The 25,285-nt window shown below is 46.5% G+C and overlaps 2 protein-coding genes across 2 annotated transcripts in view; both read right to left on the bottom strand.

Annotated features, from left to right (window-relative positions):
• Window positions 1–7,001, bottom strand: part of BARD1 (BRCA1 associated RING domain 1) — a 53,193-nt gene extending 46,192 nt beyond the window's left edge. Inside the window, exon 1 of the mRNA XM_026087976.1 lies at window positions 6,952–7,001. Coding sequence (XP_025943761.1) covers window positions 6,952–7,001 — 50 coding nt within the window. The remainder of the gene's footprint in view (window positions 1–6,951) is intronic.
• Window positions 7,002–9,234: 2,233 nt separating this feature from the next.
• Window positions 9,235–25,285, bottom strand: part of ABCA12 (ATP binding cassette subfamily A member 12) — a 58,116-nt gene continuing 42,065 nt past the window's right edge. The window contains exons 32-45 of the mRNA XM_026088509.1: window positions 23,107–23,161; window positions 22,422–22,599; window positions 20,379–20,494; window positions 19,565–19,724; window positions 17,851–18,119; window positions 16,965–17,175; window positions 15,161–15,270; window positions 14,403–14,547; window positions 13,841–13,975; window positions 12,379–12,482; window positions 12,008–12,100; window positions 11,438–11,543; window positions 10,600–10,737; window positions 9,235–9,354 (exon numbers count right to left, since the gene is read on the bottom strand). Coding sequence (XP_025944294.1) covers window positions 9,235–9,354; window positions 10,600–10,737; window positions 11,438–11,543; window positions 12,008–12,100; window positions 12,379–12,482; window positions 13,841–13,975; window positions 14,403–14,547; window positions 15,161–15,270; window positions 16,965–17,175; window positions 17,851–18,119; window positions 19,565–19,724; window positions 20,379–20,494; window positions 22,422–22,599; window positions 23,107–23,161 — 1,940 coding nt within the window. The remainder of the gene's footprint in view (window positions 9,355–10,599; window positions 10,738–11,437; window positions 11,544–12,007; window positions 12,101–12,378; window positions 12,483–13,840; window positions 13,976–14,402; window positions 14,548–15,160; window positions 15,271–16,964; window positions 17,176–17,850; window positions 18,120–19,564; window positions 19,725–20,378; window positions 20,495–22,421; window positions 22,600–23,106; window positions 23,162–25,285) is intronic.

Below are 25,285 nucleotides of genomic sequence, written 5' to 3'. Positions count from 1 at the left end.
TGGGGCTGTACCAGAGGGGGCGGGGCGTGTCGGGGCGGGGCTACACCGGAGGGGCGGGGCATGGTGGGGGCGGGGCTACCCCGGAGGGGCGGGGCCATTCCCTGGGAGCCACCCGCTGCAGCCCGCGCTGCACTCTGAATTTTAGGCCAATTTTAGGGCAATTTTAGGGCAATTTCGGCGGCGCGGGGGGAGTCCACAACCTGGGCCGCAGCCGAGAAAGCTGATCCCTCCCCGAGCAAGGGGGCCTTGTCGCTCAGTACGGGCCCACACAGCGCTCGGTTCGGGGCCATTTCGGAGCCCCTGTAACTCTCTCCCGCGGGATAACCGATGCTCTCGGCAGGCCAGATCTTAATCTGGGAAGCGCAAGGGCCCTGGCACGCCGTGGCGGCTTAGCGCCACTCTGGCCCGGCAGCCGCCCCTCGCTGCTGCCCTTAGAAAGGAAGATACCTCTGCAGGAGCCACCGCCRCCTTCTCTGCGCGCTGTAATTACTGAAGCGCATAAAGCAGTTATAGCCGGAATTTATCACTTTCAGGTGGAAATACTCCCAGGCAAATAACAGCTAGAGCAGGGATGCCAGCAGCAATTTATAACGGGCTCGCTGACATTTCGCGTGGAGGAGTCCCGCCGGCGAGCAAGCGCCAAGCCATAAATCTCAGCGCAAACGTGATTAAGGGCGGCGAGTTATTCTTCACGCGAACTTCATCAGAGAAGCACGCGGCGATGCAGAGCGCCGAAATCGGGGGGGCGGCCGGACGGGGAGCCCTGGGGATGGGGAGAACTTGCCTCTGACTCGCTCCGAAAGCAAAAAGAGCAACAAAGCACCGGAAAGAGGGGGGGGGGGGCGACAAAAAAAATCAGAGAAAACGGCTGTCTGGAAAGTGGCCGGAGAGCTCGGCCGAGTTTTCGGCAGCGTCTCGGCCGAAACTCCCCAAAACGGGAGACTTTGCAAATATTTGCAGCTAAGTTAAGCTCAGGCAAAGCACTGCCCTGGGCGGCTGGCATCCAGCACACCCCTGCRCTCAAGAAAGATATAAAAGCCACGGGTGAATCATTCTCCCTAATTTTATAAAGGTTAAGGAGTCGGAGCTCATGGAGATTTAAGCCCTGTCTTCCTCTGCGCTGAGCTGCTGTGGCTGACCGGACAGGTCAGGAGGGAAAAAAAGACACCAAGAACGGGGCTGGGTGACAAATAGATGCCTAAATTGGGGTTATGCAGCAGCGAAGTTCCCTGGCTGTTTTTCAGTGAATATGCAATTATTATAGCAAATTTGAAGAGGCTCAACGTTGAGGGATTTGCTCCCAAAAGGGGGGGGGGGGGAAGAAAGGAAGTCCATCACACTTTCAGCCTAAGCCGCGTGGCGAGCCTTGCGTTATCTGGCATTAAATTACTAGCCTGGTCTCGCCAGCGGGAGCATCTGCTGGGGTTGGACACGGCGCTTTTAAAGCTGGCAGCAGTGCGGCCCCACGGTTCATCGGCTCTGCTCTCACCACACACATCGCTGCATCCGACGGGGCCCCACTGCGAAAGGTCTCGTTGCAGCCGCGACGGATCAGAGGGGATGCGGATTTTGCACGTGGCGGAGGGCTGCGCGCTCAGCGCACGTGTGCGCGAGGGTCTCCCGTCGCGCGGTGTCCCCCCCCGCCCCGGAGAGGCATCCCGGCGGCTGCGCTCCCGCCGGCGCTGGGATTTCCCTCGACGAGCCCTGCAGATGGTGTTTGTTTGCTCAGCTAGGAGGGAATAAAAAAAAAAGGGAAAAAAAAAGGGAAAATATTTGGTGCGATCTGCTCGCAGGCAGCGTCAGGCACGTGGTTGGTGTGAGCTGCCGGGAACCCGGACTCAGAGCTTTGCTTTTTTCCCCCAGTTCTTCAGATTTCTATTTCCCAAAGATCAAGGCCCAAGTCTTAGCTGGGACGAGCCCCAGCTGAGCCCGACCCCGGGGAGGGGTGCCGAGCGGGCCACGCGCTTCGCCCCCAGCAGCAGCTGTTTGGGCGTCGTTTCTTCAAACGTCAAAAAACCCTAAATTTCGCGCTAAATTTCGCGGCAGGTCAGTGATTTTCCCGCGCTCCGTCCGGGCTCAGCACCTCCCGGTTCAGCGGGACGAGAGGGACCCCGGGGAGCACGGCGGGACACCGTGCCTCGTGCCTTTTACAYGCAGAGGCGAGAGCTGAGCCGCAAGAAACACCCCCCGGTACACGCAGCTCTATGGCGCAGGAGACGTCTGTGCGGGGCTCTGCAAATCAGCGCCCCCCCCGTTGCAGGACGGAATTCTCTCTGCCGGGACTCGGCCTGAAGCATTGCAAACCCTCGCGTTTAACATCCCTGAATTTTTTCCTGACTTCCTTCCTAGCAGGAGAAAACTCGGGAAAAAACACCGCACACAGGGAAGAAGCTCTCCCTCCCCCCTTTTTTTTAACAGGTGAGGATGTTTTTCGTTCTGCGGAAATCCATACTAAATCCAAACAAAAATCTATACTAAATCCAAATTAACACCGAAATGGTTCCTCATGATTTATGTTGTTATAATAAATAACAGCAGCCGCGTACCGCTTAGCTTGTGATTAATGATCCTTATTTACAGTGCACTCAGCTCAGGCCTGCAGTTTACAATTACAAACATCAAAGGAGAGTTCAACTTTTCTTTCCTCCTGGATTTTGAGGCCACATCATCAACCATGCCAGAGCAGCTCGGACGGCTGCATTTCAATTCGCAGATAGGATTTGCCCTAACGCAGCTGCCAGAAGCCGTGCGAATGTGACCCCAGAGCTGCTGCGGTGGTTTCCTCCCAACTGGGGCACGTGAGCATCTCCCCCAAAACCTGCCTCTTCACCCCAAAAGCTCAGGCAGGGCTGAGCCCCGCACGGGACAGACCCGAAAGGATTTTTTTGATGAGTGCTTCTTTCTTTTTTTTAACAGGAAACACCATGTCCCTAATTAAAGCTGAGGTCTGGTAGCAAAACAGTGCAAAAGCAGCATTGCCAAGCAGAGGTTTGTACCTTAGGCATGCAGATACCAGCTAAAATTTCGGTAGCACGCATGCTGCCAGTGGAGGCTCATTGAGCAACTCCGTGGGATTTGCTAATCCTGCTGGATTTTGCAAATCCCACTCGACAACCCAGCCCTATTTAATCCAGCCAACTTCAACCTGACGACAGGGGTGATTCACAGCAGACGTGCAAGCTTTGCCTTTGCTGCCACCCACTGATGTGCGGCAAAGAGCTATTTACGGGCAAAATAGTCCTGAACCGAGTCTATAATGAGGACGGTCCAATGCTGAAGGTGCACGTAGCTGGTCCACTGGCATGGCAGCACCTGCGGCTGCGGGTTCCTGTGGAGGCTCGGTGCTGCGTGAAGCACCAGCCCATGAATAAATGCTGCTTTTGGGGTGCCACCCTCCCCAGGGAGGCTTAATAATTTCTAGGGGGGCACTGAAGGCTAATGAAAAAGGAAAGAATAAAGAGCTCAGCCCGAATGACCACTCTCCTCCTTTTTTATCCCAAGCCCAGCAAAAGCTGGGCTGCCCTGGTTGGAAGGAGCACATGAAGATTTGTGAGACAGGGGCTTCTAGGCGCCTAGCGAGAGCAATCTGCAGGCACAGCCTGGCACAAGGTGCTGTGATTGGCATTAAAAGCCAGGCCCCAGGTTATCACACACCAACTCTCAGGCTGTGATACAGTGGGCAAAGAGGATTCCCCTTCAGCTTTGTCTTCTCTCTTTAACAGCATTTTAGCTAGGAAGCTTGCAGAGCAGGATGTAGTCCCACTGCCCATGGCAGGGTAGACTTCAGTAGGTTTTGGGCTAGGGCTCCAAACCTGGACCGTGCTCCTGACTCGCCTCAGCTTGGTCTGGCCCAGCTGTTTTGGGGAGTTATGCTCAAGATTAGGGTCAGAAAGGCATCTGGAGCTCCTACACCTCATGTAACTCCCAACAGATGGTGGAGAAGGACAAGGATCACCTGGAACATCTGGTGCACAGCTCTCTATGGGGGTGGGTGCCTGTGGCTTTTCATTTGCTCTGCTGATTTACTCCAGCTGAGGCCCTGGCCCGTAGCAAAACAAAGAGTGCTGCTTCGCTGCAGAGCTATTAATCCCTTAGGGTTGAGTTGGGTTGGGTTGGGTTTGGCTTGGCTTGGCGCATGCCCAGCAATGCAGCAAAGCCTCATGGCACCGGCCGCTGCCAGCTCAGAGCAAACCTCTGCATTCAGCCTGGCAACTCTTTCAGCAAGGTGAGCAGCTCTGGAAGGGGTAGTGTTTCCTTTAACTAGAAGGCAGCCTCTGCTCTAAGGAGGTGCTAGAAAGAAGCTCTAATTAACTGATTTTCACCCTGGCTGTCTCCAGGCCTGCCTGCTTTGGTCACTGCTTTGTTCGTCCTTCTGAAAATGCAGCAAGCAGGAAGGTTGTAGCCTCTACCACAAGGCCAAGAGGCGGGTGCAGTGGTATAGCCCAGAAAGCGTTAAATCTTGCTAATCAGGCTCGTGACGAGCTTTGGCCGCTCACTGTGAAGCCCATGGGAAGCTGCAAAGCCCCTCCGTAGCCCGCGTGGCTGCRGGTCGCCAGACAGACCCCGCTCGGTAGCAGCAGTCCTCTCGGCATGCATCTCTCTGAAACTCCGCCGGCATCATTAAAGGCGCGCTATTAACTGGATGCGTGGCCCCAAGGGAGCTGTTTTAATTGGATTTCAAGCCGGTTGGCATCATTTTAACTTAAATCCATGCCCATTTTGCACGAGAATAACCTGATCAGGTTTGGGTACGGGGGAGGCAGGATCATCCTGCTTCTTCTTAGTTATCGCCCGTTGTAGCACTTTAATTTGCAGGGCTCCRACTATGAAATAGCCATTGCGCATTAAAATGGATGGCTGCAAGCAAGCCCCTTTAACCGGCAACAAAGATGCAGACGGTGGAGGGCTGCGAGCTCACCTTGACTTGCTAATGGAGGTAAAAACCTCAATTTTTACCCTGTCTTCACTTGAATTTTTATCTCGCGCGCCTTCCCATAAATCCTCTATCGTGCCTTGAAGAGGCGCTCTTTTTCGTTTGGTTGGTTTTCGGCACCAGCGAAGACCTGACCTCCTTCGAGAAGAGGCTTCCAAACCAAAAACGCTCCTTCCTAATGGAAGACCCGCTGCTTAAAATTCGAGACCCCACGTTAAGCTGGAGGTCAGGGCCGACGATCACGTTGTCGCTTTGGGCTTTAAACCTTGTGGGAGCCCCAGCATTTCCCTCTCTCATCTCCCAGCACGTGCCCTCCAAAACAGGGGGAAAAACCTGCGGCTGACGAGACGCCCTCACCCCGGAGCGCTGGAAGGCACCAGCAGGATCCCTGGGGGCGGCTCAGGTTCCCAGACGTTTCGGRGTGTTTTCGGGACCCGAGTGACCCRACGGGTGCGAGGTCGGGCMCCAAATGGGCTCTGCTCAGCCAGGYTCCCCRAGCCGCCTTTCGCCGCCGGCACCAGCGCCAGGCACGCAAACAGCGCGAGGAGGGAAGCCAGCGGGAAGCTAGCACCGGGCACCCTCCATACTAATGTTGTTCTTGCTATTTCAGTGCCATCTTCCTTGTTTCCACCCTCTCCCTGAACAACTAAATTAATTACAGTGATTTTTTTTTTTTAAGTACTGTTGTAGAATAATAATTCCGGCAAATTCATTCTTGTCGCTCCCCACTGCTTCCTTTCCCTGCCGCTGTCTCCTCTAACACGCTGCCGATATTTTGTTATAACTATGCAAGATCACAGCTGTTGTCTGCAAAAAAAAAAAAAGGGTAAAATCATACTATGCGCTGTTACCATCCAACAACAATTTTTTTTCTTTCACTAGCTTACAGAAAACATTTCCCCTATTAAGTGCAGGAGCTTACATTTTTCTTGGCTGGTAAAAAAAGACAAAAGAAAGCTCGCAGCAACTTCAGCGAAACTGTACAAATTTAAGGAGGCCCGGGCCCCATCCTGAGCCTCTAACCTTTCTGATGAGCTTAGCTCCTGCTCAGGGACCGACCCGCAGAGCTGCCTTGGCCGCCCGGTGACTTGGAGGGCTCTGGATGGACGTACGTTGGACGCTGGGAGGACACACTGGGGTTTGCGTTCGTGGAGTGGTTCTCCTAAAAATCCCACTCTGAAACCGCTTCGTCCTGCAACCCTCTTCTGAAGGCAGCCCCTCCTCCTGCCTCTGATTATGCCCATCCATCGGTAGCGCGAGGATTGCTGCAAGCACCGAAGCCAGGGCAGCGTCCCTGCCCATCCCCCGATGYGTAAAGGCTATTTGTAATTTTTAAGACAGATTTTAGCAGTTGGTTTCTTGGTATGTGCTCTGTATTCCCAGCTGGCCCTGGAAGCAGAATGCAGCCTCCTCCGGGAGGACAGAGGGGAGGATGAGAGACCCGGCGCAGGCTTTCTGAGGCAGCACAGTATTCGCCTCTGCGTTCAGCGTCCTGGAAGCAACGCTGGGGCACATCCTACCTCAGAAAAGGACATGTTGAAGCTATAAGGCTCTGTAGGGAGGTTTGTGATATGGCAAAAAAGATAACTCAGCCTCTAGTGGTATCTGCTATGTACAACGTACCTGCCAGATGCTTCAGTCCCCTAAACGGTTGTAACTATTTCTCTGTGGGCTTCAATTAAATTCCCTTAAGTACGTAAACTTTTGCTTGTTTGGACTAATACCTATAGACTTGATTGCAATAACAGATGTTTTATTTTTACCTGTAAGTATCAATGGAGAGCATATATCATGGCCATGACACGTTTTGTATGGAGCAGATGTTTCTATTAATGCTACAATTGGGTGGAAATTCAAAGGATGCTTTTTGCTTTTTTAAAAAAATTCTATTCTACCCAATTAAACTACAACTTGCTGAAGTGTTCCAATGAATCATTTCCTTTTTTTTGATTAGTAGACTCTAAAGGGACAAAAGAATAGCTTTGTATCACAGTTTCCCTCAATTAAATGTAAAGTACATCTGGACAGAGTCTGAAGATCCATCTTTCACTGGCAGTTGCAAAGCCATCGACATAATAAAATAATACTCTGATTGGTATTACAAGACTGCATTTAAATCATTGGCATTCATGCTCTGAGTCCTTTGCAGGGAGCGCAAGCCCTCCATTAGAGGAAAGCTTAATTTTATACTGTGATCTGTTTTAAGATATGCAATGAAAATGAGAAAAAAAAAGCTTTTGCAGAGCTGGAGACATAATAATAGAAGCTACACTGAAAGTCTGGGCAGCACTTTCAGTTACTTATAAACTGCAGCTGTCAAATGCATTCTGGAAAGAAGCTGAATTCCAGTTTTAATTACAGTCAGCAGGTTGAGGCATAATTCAAGGCTCGGTAAGGCCTTCCATCCATAACAAAACTCCTCCTGCTATCAGTGAGAAGTTTACACAAAGGTCACGAAGAAAATGCGACCTCCTTGCAGTAGCTGAACTCTGAACTTCTGAATYCCACTGTAAAATCCTGAACATGCTTGATATTTAAAGTACCTATTCCTTGCACGATTATCTTGGTGAGCCTTAGCATCAAATGTGAACTGAACTAGTAAAGCTCCTCCGATGATCAGGGCAAGGAAGGCTTGTCAGTGCAGCTTTCATCTAGAGTTTCCCTGGGCTCAAATTAGCTTTGAAAAAAATAAAAAAAGAAAAGAAAAAGAAAAAAAACCCACTCTGGCTGGAACTGTGTACGTGAACCAAAAATCAAGTGTCACATGTGCCCTTCCAGGCCTTACAAGGTAAGTGTGACCTGGTTTTATCGGCAGCCTCTCCTTTCACCAGCAACAGTAACTTTGTTGAACTCAAAAGACTAAGTTTGCTATGTGCTTAAATAGCGCCACGTACACCAACATGCTGGCCCAAAATGGAGTCCTTCAGGCCTTATGCTGATATAAATAATAAAGAGCAATACAAAACTCTTCCATTTACTAACTGTTCTGGGGGAAAAAAAGCAAGATGTGCTGGTATGCTGCACTCAGCTGCTGGCGGTCTGCTGCTCAACAGTAAGCAGCAATCTTATTTAAAGCCAGTAGGCAGTCTTCAAAGAAGAAAATCATGCCTTATTACATGGGAAAACACAGCTACAGAGTTACGAGGGTGGTCAAGAGTCTGGGGTGGAGGATGAAGAGGCAGAGCCTCTTGGGAGAGGGAGGTCGAGCAGATGCAAGGATTTTCTGAGCACGGGAAACATGCTCAGGGAAACAAGACCTTTTAGAGCAAACTTCTTTGTATCTTGCTTCCRCTGGAAAGGAGAGGCTCTGAACGTCGGTCAAAAGGACAAAGAGGGGCCAGTTGGTGGAACAGTGTTCCTGGGCTGGCTGGGTCTCAGAAGCTGTGTCCTTGTCCTCCTCCTCTGCTACAGCCCGGGACGGGCCAATCTGCCACAAGGAGACTGACTGGCAGTCAAAGGTTTTGGGAATGACAGATCAGTTCTCCAAGGTCAAATGCTCTCTTGAGGTATAATTGAACCGGGGGTACCGAATGCCAGCAACTGCCTGGAACTACAAGGCTTATTCTAGGAATTACATAGAGCTGGTATAAACTAAAGGAACAAACCAAAACAACTGGAAGCACTGATTTTAAAATAATTATATTTATACTGACATAACCCACATGTACAGATAAGCTTTATGTCATTACCAAAGGTGGCCCCCACCAACGGCATACGCAACTCACAGTACATAACACCTACATCCTCACAACACCCCCGCGAGGTAGGGCAGGGCCACGAACCCCATTTTACTGGTGGGGAAACTGTCAAAACCGAGCGACTTTCTCACGGTCAGCCAGCAGGTCTGTCGCCGAGCAAGGAGYGGAGCGTGGGTTTTCAGAGAGGGCAGCCGCGGGGCTGCCTTTGTGTCAAAYGCCCCGCGCTGCCGACAGCTCCTCTGCTCCGTCGCGACCATTCCTACTGTAAGCAAATAGCCACCAGCAGCAAGAGCAGGTGATGTCARCTAAGTTCTCACAGGCATAAAAGCAATCATAAAACAAGAACTGGGAGGGGAGGGAAAGAAAAAAAAAAAGAACCTGTGGAAAGATCAATTTGATTTGTAACCAAATGCCAGTTTCAACTGTCTACCATGCTCCTAGTAACAAAATATGCGCATATCCAAAAAAAAAAAAAAAAAGTACTTTAAGAAAATGTGACTTTTCATTCCCACCATCCTAGAATCATCCAAAACAGGGCAGGAAGAACTCCCTGGGGTCATCAGGTCTATTCCCCCGCCTTTGATACCCTGTGGTTGGGTCCCTTCAATAGATGGAGCTTATGGTGCTATCTTGGCTACTTGTGTCACAGCTGTCTGATGCCATGTCGGGACCAGTATCCGCACTGTCAGGATCTGCTTGATCTTTAGCAAAGTTGATGAAAACCTGGAAGTTTAAAGGAAAATATTCAGCATGTGACAGTCTAAAGAATTAATAATATAAATGAATAAAAGAGAGGAAAGGCTGTTGATTTGACTGTGAGCCTGGAGAGTGCGCTCAGGAATGAATTCATGCTGGATTTTGGAATTTCAAATGTAGGGCTTCTTTGGTCTAATGTAAATAAATGGATGCATACTCCTATACCTCTATGCCTGCACTCAACTGAAGAGAAACCTAGGGATGCAAAGTTAGAAGTTCCTGTATAAAACCTAATTGTCCTGCAGCTCATGCTTCAAAAGTACTAGTGAGATATACTGCTGTGTAGCAGCTCTGTTTGTTCACTGTGTAGTACATCTATATTCTTATTTTACACACCTATCTATATGTAATTGGCATCCACACTCACATATTATATAGATAGATAGATATGATCACACAGTCTCCATTTGAACAGTATCTAATGAATGCACAAACATTATTACTAGATCACACTGTGATCACATTTGCACATACACAAATCTACACTGTCTTCCCACAAAACATTACCTGGGTCTTCCTGCTGTATGTCTGCCTGTTTCTCTCACACCCACAGCTCTTTTTTAAAACAATACTGAGGATCTCCTTACCCCCTCCTGCAGACCTCTGTTCAACAATAGACAGCATTATAGGGCTGCATTTTTGCTCTTATCTCTGGGACCGACCTAACACTCCAGGCACCGCTGCTCAACAGGATGCTTTCCTGTGGGTAGTCTTTACAGTTGAGGTGTTTCCCAGATTTTGATGCCAGTGGAAATGCTCTTCCAAGAGAAAATGGAAGGAACATAACCACAAAGCTGAGTTTGAAGTAATGCTAAATGAAGTTGCTATCCAAATATGGTACAAAAAAGAGCAAAATCAAGAAAATTTCCAGGATTAGTGGACAAAGTCTACTGTCAGGAAGCCTAGCACTAGGCTCAGGGGTGATCCATGAGCCTGCCCTTTGTGGAACTGCTGAAATCAACAGTGTTGCACAAATGTGCCAAAAGGAGGAATAGATCCTTTACGCTACAGGCAGCTTTCTATGTGCGTTTTCCTAGCACCAGCACAGGCATCTGGAGGCAGTAGTACTGATAAAGTGCCCCCAGGAGGATTATGGATGGAAATCTCTTTCAAAATGCAGTCTATTGTGTGCAACAGTCCATTATGGTAACCATCAGTCTGCTCCCCTGTTAACAGTTTTAAACGGATGGCCACACATCTTTAATTCCTTACCTCCTCTAACGTTGTTTGACTCACTGAAAAGTGCCTGATTTTGAAAGCTGTTTTGTTGGTTTCCAGAAGATCAAATATGTTTGCTACTCCTCCTGCAGAGACTGGTACATGATACTCCACCATGTTGAAATGCCGATCCTGTAAGAACAGGAATGAGGGGTAAAGTCAAGAGACTGCCACCTATAAAGGTCAACAGATCCGATGGCCTTTTGGCTGAATATGAAAGTAAAGAGGAGCCGAATCATGGCAGAAGGAAGGGAAAGAGGGCGTGTTCTCTCCTTCCAGCTCCTAAAGGTGGAGAAAATTGTTTTCCAGTATTGCCTAATGTTTCCCCATTGGCTCATTTTGTGCTTTTTGTAACTGTGGGATGATAAATAAGCCCCTGAGCCTGGAGCTGTAAGGAAGCCACAGCATTTCCAACTCCTAGTCTGGTGTTTTGATTAATGCACGGATTGGGTTACGGGACTGGGGTGATGGGTGGGATTCATGGCTCAGTTACTCCGGTTTTATGCTGATTCTGTTATTGGAAGCACTTGACCAACACATTTCCCACTGAATATAAAGTGAATGTCCATGCAGCCCAGGGCTTTACTGGAACCAGTCACAGGAGCAGAAGTTCACCTCACTGAGATTATTTAAGTCACCAAGGAACTTGGGTGCTCCAACCCTCAGGCCATGCTGCTGATAGGACTGTCAAGTATGTGCGTATGAATCCCTTACATTTTGAGAGCATGGATCTATGCGTAAAATACGTTATAAGGCRTGTGTCTTACAAGATACTCTTGGTTAACATGAAGAGACTGAGCGGGCATCCCCTGATTCTATTTATCCTGTTTACCTTCAGGCATGTATTTGGAAAGTGTGACTTCATGAATTGTGTCAGCGTCTCTGTGCTAACTGTGTTGCTATTCAAGTGCATCTTCACAGTGAATCCTCTTCCAAACCTGGGGGAGGGGGGGAAAAAAATCACAATAAACACAGTAGGAAAGAAAAACAGAGAAAATCCTTTGAGAGAGCTGCACAGCCTCTTTGGGTGAATCTAACCCAGGCAGAGCACAACGTGAGTGATGTCAGCGATGTTAACCTGGGGTGAATCTTAATAAGGAACTGAGCTATCATGATGCTAATAAAATTGAAGTTCAACCCCACCATGTATTTTCCATTTTTAACACTGGGCAGATTACTTTGGGGAACACATCTCTTGAAGTTGGAAAAAAGGCTGCATGTGAGCAGAAAACACATTAGTTAACACAGAATTTCAAGGGTGTAGTATGAAAAACGAAACAAAACAAGGCTTTACTGTGATGCCTTATTAACAAAGGTCTCATGAACTGAGCCCTCAGTACTATCATATGTAAGTAACTCCATACGCCATTCAGTAGAAGTGAAATAGGTACATTTTACTGACCTGCTCTTGATATGCTGCAATGAGCCAATGCACTGAAAACTTCCATTCACCATAATAGCCAGCCTGGTACAGAGCGCTTCACATTCTTCCATGCTGAAAAAACAACCGAGGAACTCTAGTAAGTCATTGTGAAGGTATAAAAAAATATAACAATCAGAGAACATTCCTAGTTTCCCATAAAGCATTAAAGTGTGGGTCTATGGGGGCATCTTAATAGTGTTGAGTTCCCACACTCAGCCACAACAAAATCCCAAACCTGTCGCAGCTCAGTGCCCTGAAGCTCTGTGAGAAGCAGTGGGGAGTTTGAAGGATGGGCCTCTGCATACATCTTGCAGACCCTGAAACCAGAGACAAAGCCAAACCAGCCCTACCTGTGGGATGTGAGTATAACTGAGCATTTGTTCTGCACTTCCTCACTGATGATTTTCCAGAGGTGGCGTTTAGCATTTGGATCCATTCCAGAGCTCGGTTCATCCTATAGGGAAAGGCAGGACTGAAGGCAAGCTTTCACACAAAATCTGGTCTTCCTAACACTTGTGCTCTTTTGGGGCTCATCATTATGTTATGTTTTCTTGCAGTGACCCCTAAATCAGCTTCCATTGGTACAGATCTGGGAGAAAGACTATCTTAACTCGCATTTTGAGCGTGATCCCAGGCTCCCTTTGTGCAGAGGCAAGTCAGCTTGCCTAAGATCTCCATCCCCATTGCCCTTTGGAGCTGCCTCACTCCCCTAGTGACTACAGTGGGAACTCTGGGTCACCAGGCTCCTAGCCTCAGTTGGACTCCTTTGAGGATCTGTGGTAATGCCATCTAAGATCAACCCTACTGTGCATTTTATACCACACTGTTTTAAATTCCTGTAAACACTGTAGGTGCAATCTCAAATGAAAAGCTATCAACCGGCACTTGGCCCTCACATGCACCTGTGTTCTGCATCTCTCTCATGCTGACGAGGCAAGTGAGACAATAAGCTAGAGATGAAAGACGGTACATTGTCTCCTATTTTATGCATTGCTGGTAAAACTGTTAGCCAGTCTGAGTGCTAAATTGTTATTGTTGAGGATAACGCACTATATGAGAAAGAAATAAAACAGTTTGGCTTCTGGCAGTAGTCAGTACTAGGGAAATTTCCCCACCATCCATTTTATTGGGACTTTGTACACAGCAAAAGCAGCTGATGTACGTGGTGAGAAGTAAAGGCAGAAGTGCTGGATGCAAGTTGGGGCAAGGGAGATCTTTGTCCGCTAGGGATCAAACATAACACTGGGAAACCTGCTCACAGACCACTGTACAGATTCAAAACTCAGCAAGTGAAAAACTGCTCCAAAAGGGATATTTTAAAAATGGCATATCTCACAAGAAAAACTGGAAAGTTAGAAAAGAAAGAAAAGGAAGGCAAATCTAGAAGAAATAGTTTTACGTTCTAAGCTTGAGGGAAGTTGCTCTTTTGCCTTCCTACAGATTTGGAAGTCTTGGATGCCACTCTTCTGCAGAGACTGTGCAAGCTAGTCGAGAGCTCTTTTAATTTATCAAGATCAAGAAACAGCCAGGGACTGGGAAAATTCAAATAGCAAATACAGAATCTCTTTTTGACCTCTGGAAGATACTAATAGAACAAAGTAGCAAATCCACCGCTCTGTTAGGTCCCAAAGCAAGTTTCAGTGTGTGCTCGAATCTAAGCTTTCTGCTGATGCACATGTCATCAGGCCAAGTGCAGGCATTTGGGGAGTGCCTTGTGGGCTGTGTCAGAGAAGGCTTCACTAGACCATCAAAGTACCCTTGCCAGCCCAGAGATTGGCTCATCTTTCACCCAACAAGTCCACCGTTTCTTACCAGTAGCAAAATTGATGGATTCCCAATGAGAGCCAGAGCGGTTGACAATTTTCTGTTGGTGCCATAACTGCACATAGAGGTGACTCTGTCTTTGTAGGCCATCAGATTCAACCTGTGGAGAAGCTGGAGTATGATCTAGGGGAGAAGAGTACTGATTTTGAAACAGTGTCCATGAATAAATTACCAGGTGGACGCCTATTACGAATCTTTTTGCAACCCCTCGTTAAACCCTGTCGTTTAGGAGCTGGCTCAGCAAACACTTGTAAATGCAGCACCTGCAATCCTGCTTCCTCTGAAGTTTTTCCATGGTTTCCATGAATCTGCTTTTAATGTCAGACCATTCAGCAATATCAAACTCAGTGTGTGCCACACTCTGACTCCACAGTACAAAGGAGATCTGTTTCACACAACACCCATCTGGCTGCTGAGCAAGAGAGCCCCAAGCCAGGATTTCAAATTTTGCCACCACTAACCTTTATTGTTTATTAAAGGACTTATTAATTCAAGGTAAAAGCTCCCCATGACTGAAAGGTGCCTTGAGTTAAGCCCCAGTGTTACTCACTCCTTTGATCTCTCTCTCGGGGATGCCATGAAGCCTAGCATAGTAATACATGTGCTCTTCCACTGTCAGCAGGTCATCCAAGGCATCTTCTTGGGGACAGTAGCCAAAGAGAGACCAGTGTGCCTCACCAATGTCATTCAAGGACCTGCGTAAGGAAGTCGGCAAGTCATTTTAGACACACTGAATTGCCAATACCTTCTGTGAAACAGATGGCAGAGAGAAAGACATGCCCCTTCTTCCTACTCGCCTTCCCCAACCCTTGAAAGAAAATGCTACGAATGCGCAGACCTTAGCCTTTTGGGCCCTCAGTTCTGCAACAGAAGAACTGTGTTTGCAAGGGCAGTTAGCCACGCTGTCTGGTACCTAACTCTCCAGTTACTTCCAACACTTTAGATGGCTCAGCTGCCACCAAGCCTACTCCACCCCAAAGAGCACTTTGGGATGAGTCCTACTGGTCTCCAGATACTAGCTCAGAAGCGTGATCATACTCAGCTAAGGATCTGATTCTGACCCCATTTGCAATAGAACAAATTGAAGAAACACCACGGAGAACAGCAGAGATACAATAGCAAAATACAAACCCCAGGGAAACAACTCAAAGGGCTGGATTCCCTGCCTTGTTCTTTTTTACTCCATTTTTGAATGTTTTATATTCTTCCTTAAACTTTACGTTTCTTTTCCTTTGCCATCCAACCTTACAAACTGTTCTCCAGGCTGATTTGCTCATGTGCCTTCCCCAAAAATCACATCCTCCATACCCAGAATGGTCCTGGACCTGCAACCTTCCGCTGGAAGCTCCAATATCGCCTGTCAGCATCTTAAAGATGGTTGTCTTTCCAGCACCGTTCACACCAAGCAGGCCAAAGCACTGGGTTGCAGGAAGGAAACACAGAAATGTAACCACACTATATTTATAAGGCAGAAATATCGCTCTGAGACAAGTACTCAGTGCAGCTTGTCACTTCTTTTCTCTGGGCCCTTGAGTAAGATGAATTACACGAGAGGCAGAGGTACTCAGAGCATACGAACATTATAATGGAGATTGTTTATGGTGCAATATACTGCAGCTTATATTAGGACCATTTGTTTAATATGGTGAAGAATCAAGGACGTGTCTCTAATAGAGTCATTCCTTTTACTGCAAGGTGCATTTTCACAGTGAGCCCATCTGACAGGCCAAATCCCGATCATCTAATTTGTGCAAAGCCTCCCATTGACAGGAACAGAGCTATTCATAGGAGTGAGGGGAGTGAGGTTTGTCCTGTCATTGGTAAAACCTTAATGTGACTCAAGATTTTCATCAAATAATCTCACTAATGCACTACATTAATAAGATTAAGAACTTGCTCCCTGTAGTGCAGTTTAGTATCTCATGCTAAAATCCATGTTTTATTGCTAAGGTTGGAGATATGCAGCTCTGTGTTGCATAAGCAATCACCATTGTGCTGATAATTACTATTATTTTGATATCATTTATAGGGACTGGCTGATCTAAAAGCTGTGTGCTGGGCCCAGTGCAACATCGATCCGAGGCTCTCTCCTGCCTCGAGGTCTGTGCAGGGATGGTAGCCCAGCACAGCGTGTGGTGCAGGGCCAGAGCGTCTGCTGACAGATGGGGTATGGCATCCAAAATTCAACYGGCAGCTGGTTGACTTCTGCAAGGAGTTAGAAGCCTCAGTGCCAGYTGTGGCTCTGAAAAATCCTCTGCCAGAAAATCAGTGGCCACATTCTCCACGCGAGTCTGCTCTCCTCCTGCCTAGCACCCTAAGTCCTTTCATATGCCCAGTATCACAATGGGATCCAGGCAATTCAAAAAAGCTGGTACCAAGGACAGCTTTCAAGCTTCCTCACAAGTCAGCTGCAAAGCCTGAGATAGGRTCTGGTTTCCAGAGGCTCTGAGAACCTTCCTTTGGGTCTCAGAGCTGCGCTGTGTGCTCCCATCTTTTCTTTCCTCACGGGTTAGTATTTTTACAGGTAATTGAACTGACATGACCAAAGAATGCTGCTTCTTTGAAGTCAGTTTTAATTCCTGATTCATGAAATGTCTATCCAGCTGAAGTGATTAGACYTAACCTGACGGAAAAATACAAGCAGATAAACCTTACTCGCTCCGTTTCACATGCGGTTTAGTTTAGGTGGATCATTGCAACTGGACAAATACTGCTGTTGTCATTTACCATATAGCAACAGCTTCCACAGTGATCTGCCATACGCACACCGGGTTAGGTGCTGTACAAGCACAGCATGGATATATGTTGCTCTAAGTATACCCTCACCACTGTCCCACCCGCTCTTTCTCTTTCCAGGGTATTCAGACCGTCATTTGGTGTCCCAAATCCACGAGGAGCCTTTGGTCACCACCATAACACAGAGAATCAATAAATAATCAGTAAGTGCAAAGCAAAGGAAGAGAGAAGGAAGAGGTGCAAAACAAACCATTACAGTTGTGCCAGGGTTGAGGCAAGGACTGCGAGAGAAGAAGGTAGTAGGACTCTCTGGATCTGTTCCAGTTCCCCCCCCTTCCCCCGGGGCAGGAGGTGCTGCAGCTTTCCCCCGGCTTACCTCTCCAGCAGGAATCCCGAGGCTGACGTTCTTCACGGCCACGATGCGTTTGTGAGGGAGGTGGTAGATCTTTGTGAGATTCTGAAGCTGCACCACATCAAAATCGGCTTTGCCGGACTCCACCCGGTTCCTTTCCGCCTGGACGTCCTCATCCTCATCGGCCACGGGTAGCAGAAGCGACGCTTTGCCATGCACTCTGTCGAACAGGAATCTACGGGAAGGGCAGAGGGGCCCTTACCTTCTAGTGAGTGCAGCCAGTAGTGGCCCTGTGTGTTTGGGATACTAAGGAGCCTTCCTGTGAGATCCCAGGGCATGCAAGTATACACAGAGATGCCGGCGGTTTCAATTCTCTCCAACTATTCGCTCCATTTAGGGAATTTAAAAACCCCATGTTCTCTTTCTGCCTAAGCTTCTTCTGTTGTTCAGCAAATACATTGAGCTGGGGCAGGTCCTGCCTTGTGGCAACGCTTGCAGTGCAGGTGACAGGACTGCTCTAGCAACAGCTCTGGGGACCAGCGCTCCCTCCTCCCTGTGCGAATCCAAGGCAGAGGAGATGGGGGCAGACGCAAACAGAAAAGGCTCTCAGTGGACTGACTCCTCTTTCCAACTAACTATCAACCCACTGAACCCTGAGCCCTGAAAGGAGGCAACAGTTCAAGCCAGCAGGGACTACCAAGGGGCTCCAGTAGCCTGTATCTCTATTAGTTAACACTCTAATTAGTGGTAGATACTGGGACTGCTGCCAGAGAAAATGTACTCTGTGTTTGCAAAGTATCTCGGAGATGTATGGGCTTCATTACTGACAGTGATGGTGYGAGAGCCCAGAATTAAACCACTGAGCACTGGCTTGGTCCGCTTTCACTGTGAGACTCCAAACACTACTTACTCTAACATGCTACTCCAGGCTTTCTGGATCATCCCGTCATGAACGATGAGACGAACGGCAAAGAACACAGTGCCCTGGATAAACATGGCAAGCAGCTTGGATGTGGTTTTGTCCAGCTCAAAGGTTTTGTCAGGGTAGTCCACTCCATAGGCTTTTAGGAAGCCCAGCAGTGCCTGATCCTGTGACAGTTCAATCAAGCCATAGCCAAAGCAAAATTGCGGGAACAGAAGGAACGCATGCCTCAAGTTTTCAGCGAGGTCACGCAAGCCCTGAAAAAGAGCAACACAGTCACTGCAGTTTTTATTCGYGGAATAAATTCATCGATTTCACTGTGGGGCTGAAGTGTAACAATTACATTGGGATTTGCTAGTGTCTCAGAGCAAAGATAAATTGAGAGTAAAGAGCTCCGGAGACAGCTCGTTTCACAGGTACAAGGTCAGAAAAGTCAACAGGCAGCTCTGAGGCTGTGAACAGTTCACCCATAGCAAACAGCACCCAATTCCTGAGACAGTCCCTCACTGCTGCTCCGGCTGCCTTACCCAGTGCACGCAGCAGCCAGGAACCTGCCCGGGAGCCGGAGCTGAATATCGCCTGCTAAGCTGCACAGCTGTGTCGTGGCACTGTGCTTCCCCACAGCTAGGAGCCGTGGCACCAGACCACTGCAGAGCGCCACTCTCAGGAGGAGCATGGGCTGCTCCCAGTCCTGCTCCTCCGTAGCCCAAGTCCTATCAGTTCTCCTTGGGCGACCATGTCCAGAAACACAGGGTTTAGCTCTAATAGACATAGAAGTGCTTTTCCAGTTAATTCATGGAAGAACAGCCAAGTATGCAGTCTAGCAGTTATGAACTATCTATGCAGAGATTTGGTACGTTTCTAACTAAAGTAGCAAGGATTAGCACGCACAGCAAAGTGGAGGGGCAATAAATTGGGATGGAGAGACTCTCTGCCAYAGGGGCACAGACAGATAAAAGAACATAACTGTACATCCCTAAAATCCAGGGGTTTGTTAAATGGGCACTGTCAAGCTGGAAAGCAAATTCCAATCCAACTATTGTTTTATCAAGCAATTACCCTTAAAAAAACAAAACAAAACAAAACCAAATATAAAACATAAATTTCAACCCACTGATTCCCAGGGAAATCTCTATTTAAGAAAAGGCTTGACTTCAGGGAAACATCAATGTCTCCAAGTCATTTTTCATCCTTGCAGGCAGAAGATGATTGCATTACAGATCTAGATGACAGACGGCTGTGTGTTAAGCACAGCACACTTTAGACTCGGGGCAATGAAATCTAGTTGTGACTCTCCACAATTTGTACTGCAAGAACTTAACAACGGTTAAGTCCCCATCAACCTTGCATCAAGCATCCACACTCACTTCCTGACCTTCTCTGCATGGCAAGTTTCTATCCTTTTTTTTTTTTTTTTTTTTAATATAATCTTCCCTCTCTCAACATCATTTCTTTCTTCTCTAAGAGAGCGGATTTACACAGCCAAGGAAGACTTATTTCCCCCACGACCTACCTATATGGAACCCCCTTACATCCTGGGACTAGCATCCTCCACTTGGCCTGCCTCAAAAATCTTGAAACCAGCCAGCTGCTGAGGACTTGATTCAAACCCAAACTCAACAAGATGATTCCTGTTTTACCCAGTTGCTGGTGGAGACCCCRAAGGGTCAACTGAGGAACTGAAGCACCAGTGGAGACCTACCTGGTCTGTGGCCTTTTCCTGGGAGAGCAGAAACACAACCGAGTGAGTAATGATGGTATTGATGCCAAAAAACAAGTTGACACAGACGTAAACGATGAATGCCATTCCTGTTTCTTTGAAAAACCCAGCCAGCAGGTACATCCATGAAAACGTTGCATATCTATAAATCACCAACAGTGCAGAGAATACTACAGTAACTCAAAGAGTGGTTGAAAATCAACAACTAAAGACCTCAGCTCAGGAACCTATACTTCAGGCACTACATAACAGTGCTGTTTTGGTGTGTTAATAGATTTTCGTATTATAGGAGCTTAAGGGAAGAAAAATGGCTTCTAGGGGAAAAATTCCACTAGAATTTGGAGAAAACGTTTATGATACATGTTTTAAACATGTAGTCCAGATTGAAAGAAAAGACAGACTGAGTGTAGGATTCAAAGCCAGAGAGAGAGTTTTGCTAAATTTTCCTGTTTTATCTAAATTTGGCTGGTTTTTTTCCCCCTCCTTTCTGATTTTGAAATGTTTCTGTATCCCAAACTTTGCAATAGTTCAGTAAGCATGTGCTTACAGCGTGGGCTGTCACTGTGACCTTGAATATTTCATGCCCTTACTTAGAGGTTGCTTTGAATAAAACAGGCATGACAACAGCAGTTTAGCTCACTGCTCCTTGAAGGAGCAACCAGTCACCTTTTGTCAAGTGTACACAGAAGAAACAGAGTCCATGTATTTCTCCTTAGGATTCCAAATCACAGCAGCCTGCAATACACAGTTTCTCACTCTGTGCAATGGTATTTAAATAACTAAGCTCCACACTTACCCGAACAGTAACAGCAGAAGAAATACAGCCAGTAAGTTATTGTTGTTGCAGAACGCTGGTATCTGAAAGGCTGAAATAACTCCTATTGAGAGTCCAATAGGGACCATAAAAAGTACCTGTAAAATGATATTAAAAACATGTTATTAGGATGATAATTCTTAAACATTTTTCTAGAACTATACAGAAGCAGGAATGCCAGGTCTGAATTTGGTCCCACAAGTGCTGTTTGGGTTTTCTAAGGGAAATCAAAAGCAGGTGGGGTCCCAGCCTTCCTCAGATTTTGGGAAGACTTGCATATGAATTCCCTTAAAGCCTTTTTGAATAGGCTAAGCTTCAACATTCAGGACTGTGGGCAGAAAGTGCCTTGAAAAAACGATGCAAATGAAAAATACCCCTTTGGGTTTCCCTGTTAGCCTTGTGGTCAGACCACTTCATTGTGCCCTGTAAATCTGCTCTTTATAATTTTGTGTTAAGGCAGAGACCTACCAAACCTCTGCCTCGAGAGGTTCCTCTTTTCCCCCACTTTGGGATTTAACAGAATTTACTGGCAGGGATTCACGGAGAAATATCAAGTTGCCGAGAGCGCTGGATTAGTTTCAGCCCGCTGAATACTGATTGTGGCAAGGACTCTGGGGATTTTTCCACAGACAGATTTACAGACATGCAGTGCTAGAACGAGGGCCCAGAACAGGGAAGCAGAAACAGTCCTGCTGCATCCTTGGGCTTCCGCACAGTGGCTTGGGGCTGCTTTGCCAAGCCGGTCCGCAGCCGCGCTGCCTTCAGACCCCTTTCAAACCCCTCGCGCAAAGCGGGAGGTACTTGTGCTGTTGCCCAACCATGCCAGCTCCTATAAAGAGGCAGTTTAGGATATTCAGTGGTGAGCGCCCTATTGTTAGGGCTGCTTYGTTAGCAAGCATTGGTGTTACCGTAACACCTAGAAGCCTGAGCTGTGCTGGGTGCTGTGCAGAAAGAGCCAAAGCTCACATTTCSTAAGGATTTTTCAGCCCTCAGCCCTTACCGGATCAAACAGGGGCTGGCCACCTAAATGCCCTTGAAGACTTCATATTTTCAAGAACTGATAACGTTGCTGGGATTTTAGACGCTAGTAGAACTGCACCAGTGGAAATTTGTAGGATATGTAGAGCTGATCACCATTACGGCATAGCTGGCCATGCCAAAGCTCACAAGCAGAGACAGCCTGCATGTGCAGATCTCCAGCTAAGCGCGGGTTTGACATTGTGCACTGCAGGTAATTCATAAGACACAAAGCACTTCAGCCTACAGACACCATGCATATTTATCCTCATAGCCCAGTGATGCTTTCCAGCAGTGCTATTAACCCTCTTTATCACGAGGGAACTAAAACTTCAGGGAAAATAAGGGCATGCCCACACCTCATAATGCAGCACAGCGCTAGGGAGCACAACTATCTATAGGAACAAGGTGGTAAATCTACGCAGCGCAGTGCAGCATTGTAGCAGGGAACTTGCTCAGGTCCTAGAAGACATATAGCTGCATTAGTAGCTTTCCTTGGCTTAGAAACTTTTACAATATGAAATCTTCAAGTAAGCGTTCAACCCAGCCAAGGATTTTTGCCCAACGGAGGACTGTCAGCTGTCAACCAACGTAGCACCCTGCATTCCCAGGGTTTTCAAAATGACTGTAGCCTCAAGCCCCAAATCCTTACCCAGATGCATAAAGCCTGCATGACAACTAATCTATCCCTGGAAGCTAACAGAAAAGCAGCTTGGTGCTTGCATGCTAAAATTTAAATCAAGCTCTGGCCTGTTCTGTGTTGCTTTCATACAAATGTGCCGAGTGTTTTGCATACACTCGAGAGAGAAGGAATGCCTTGGCTTAGCAAACTCCAGTGTTGCRGTTCATATTTAATAGTCTTCAATGCCTTTGAGAACAATTACTACATAACACTCTTGATAGTGATAATATTAATAAGTCTAGGCAACCAACTTTAAATAAAGAACTTTTTCCCCACTCTGCTACTGAATGCTATTCCTGGTGCATTTAAGAATGTGAATTATTTACCAGGTCATAAACGAAGTTAGTCACCCAGTAACTTGTCATTCCGATGCCTGAAATATGCTGCAGTTGTTTGGCTTTGGTTTGATGCTCTTTTACTACATATAGCACAAAACTGGCTGTTGTGATAGAGTAGCCAACCAGAACAGACATCGAAACTATGATATCAAGCAAGCTGTTCAGCCTGGGGAGAAAAAGCAGAGAAAGATGTACATGGTGAGTCAAAGTGGTAGATCTCCCTTATAGCAGAGGCATAGTTTGGAGCTCAGAAGCAAGAAGGTCCTGATTCAGTACCAGTATTTCTTGCTGAACATAGCGACTAATGATGGCGGTAGGTATTATGCCTAACAAAAAGCACTGACAGCAGTGAGTCATAACACTGTACCATAATATTGATTAGAAAAGTYAAGAGAAAAAATTTGTAATTATTACTGTTGTGCCCAAGTACAACAGCATGTGATGCTGTAACTGTGACCTCCAGGTTTATATGGGATTCTGTGAAGAAACCCTAACAGGAGTCTCTGTGGCATGAAGGACGCTACTCGTGGGTAGTGGGAATGAAGGGAGGAAACAGAACAGTTTCATCGTTTAAAGGAAGTTATATAGTAATTTAGGCTGCTTATGGTTTCCAGGAAGCAAGTTTGCTTCTGTTGCAGCTAAATAATTCAAGCATCAGTCAAATGAATCTTACATTACTTGTTCTTGACTCTGTCCTCCAGGATACGGGTGAGCTGACAAGAAAATACCTACAAAAAAAGAAAAAAAATTAAAACGTGGCTAGCTTAAAGCCTCCTTTGCCGGTTCTTGAGATTGGCAGTAGTACAGAAAGCTGAGGCTAGAGAAGAAAAGCAGACCAAAAGCTGGGTTTTTTGCTCTGTCATCTTGGTATGATCTTGGGCAGGATTGYGAGTGTCTCTATTAGGGCTTACTTTCCACATGTGCCAAGTACCTGACTCCACTTAGATGCTCAGCAGATCTGAAATCCAGATCCTGGCATCTGCCCGACTTTAAAGGCTACACTGCTCACTTCAGTAAGAGCACTCCTACGCCTAAAATTAGGCACATACACATGGACCCATGTATTTTTGGTTGGATTCCTCAGCACTGACTCATTCAAAATTGGTGAATATGCTTTGTTTTAAAGTTGCTGCCTGATGATCTCACTGCATTTCATTCGTTCCTTTACCATAAGAAACAAATCATTCCCTTTCTCCACAACTATTATCTTCCTATTATATATGTTTTTCTCAATATGGGCATCTGTTGAGATGTTAGCATAAAACCAAGTAAACTTCAGACACTTCTATCTCAGTTTGGCAATGACTTAATTCTGAACAATTCTGTCTTATGCAGCTAGAAAAAAACCTTTTGCCCAAAGGAACTACATAAAATTCAGTTACCGGGCTGATTAGCCCAGTGTGACATGCATGTCTTTTCCAAAAAGAACCCTTAAAAATGGGTTTGTAACAGTCACAAGCAGCAAGTGACAAATGTTCTGCTCACGTGCAGACATCCTCAGAAGGTTTGCTTTAAATACTTCTTTACAAAGGAGAACATCTAGCCCAAAATACAGTGGTATCATTCATCACGGTGCATTTGCTTTGTTCAGTGGCAATTTGTGTCTACAAAACAATTTCATAACAAGAGGAGGAACTTTGTGGGGCTCCGTTAGGCCAGTTCCAATCTCCAGCAAATATCCGTGCAACTACAGTCCAGTCTCTAAGACTCTAGCACCTGCAAAAAGGTTTTAGTCTAAGATGCTTATATGCCTAAAAATGAGGTTCTAAATCCATATTTAGGCACTCAAATAAATGCCTCAGGCCTCAGAGAGGGCTGGAGAACCTCTAGCTGCTGTTAAATCAAAAAGATTTGCTAGAACACACCATCTCTGAAATTTAAGCTCCTTACAGCCAGGTGCTTGACTTTCAGTAGTTAATATGAGACAGAAGAACTATTTTGTGCTATTTTCCCTAAGAACGAGCACTCCGACATATGGGTAGAAAGGARGAGACTGCAGGTTTACTTGATCAAGTGCCATACTGAGCATATACATTTGAAAGGGAAGATTTCACATGAAATTCATTTTTGAGGGGGAAAATCTCAACCTTGTTGTCAGTGAGCAAAATGGAATTAAAAACTCAGGTTGCTGATAAAGACGTGCAACAGCCAGGAAATGTTTCCCTTCTCTAAAAGGGAGAGAGAAAAAGAGATACAGTCTGTCTAATCTGTTAATGCTTCACTATAAAGCCATTTTTCTTTACTGAAGCTTAGGCTAGAAGTCAAAATTTCCATTTCAATGCTTTCTCTTTTTTGTTGGTCAGGATTGAGAGAAGAAAAAGCACCATATACATAAGTCAAAAGCTATTATGATTTGCTTAGTGACAGGGTAAAAAGCTCTTTATGTATTTTTTAAAAATATACGCAGTCTAAGTCAAATGTCTAAAGCAGGACTGGCACCTCTCTCAAACTGCTGAAATGACAACACACTTTTATCTGGCCATTTCAATGGTTCTTAAACTGTCATTTATTTGTCATAACAACAAATAGCTCTAGCTGCCAGGAACATACCACACAGACGTTCTGTCTGTTCAATTGTATTTCAAAGTGGATTTACACTACCCCAGGGGAGCTATCCTCATCCATTCATTTTATTTTCCCCATTCTATGGATGGGATCATTAGTGAGAAGTGGAGAATTATCTCTCTGGACATTTACTACTATTCATTTTTTTCCAAAAACACATAAGCAGCAGGTCAGATGGAATAAAAAATGGTGCTATTCTTTTTCACTGAAAATTGTTATTTTGCTGGTATAAAACTATCTCCAGGAAAACTTTCCGACTGTTCACACAAGCTTCCTGCCTTCGCTCT

This window comes from Apteryx rowi, unplaced genomic scaffold (genome assembly GCF_003343035.1).
Source record: "Apteryx rowi isolate R43461 unplaced genomic scaffold, aptRow1 scaffold_12, whole genome shotgun sequence".
NCBI classification, from domain to species: domain Eukaryota; kingdom Metazoa; phylum Chordata; class Aves; order Apterygiformes; family Apterygidae; genus Apteryx; species Apteryx rowi.
Note: the sequence above shows the minus strand (reverse complement) of the source record. Positions and strands in the feature narration are given on the sequence as shown.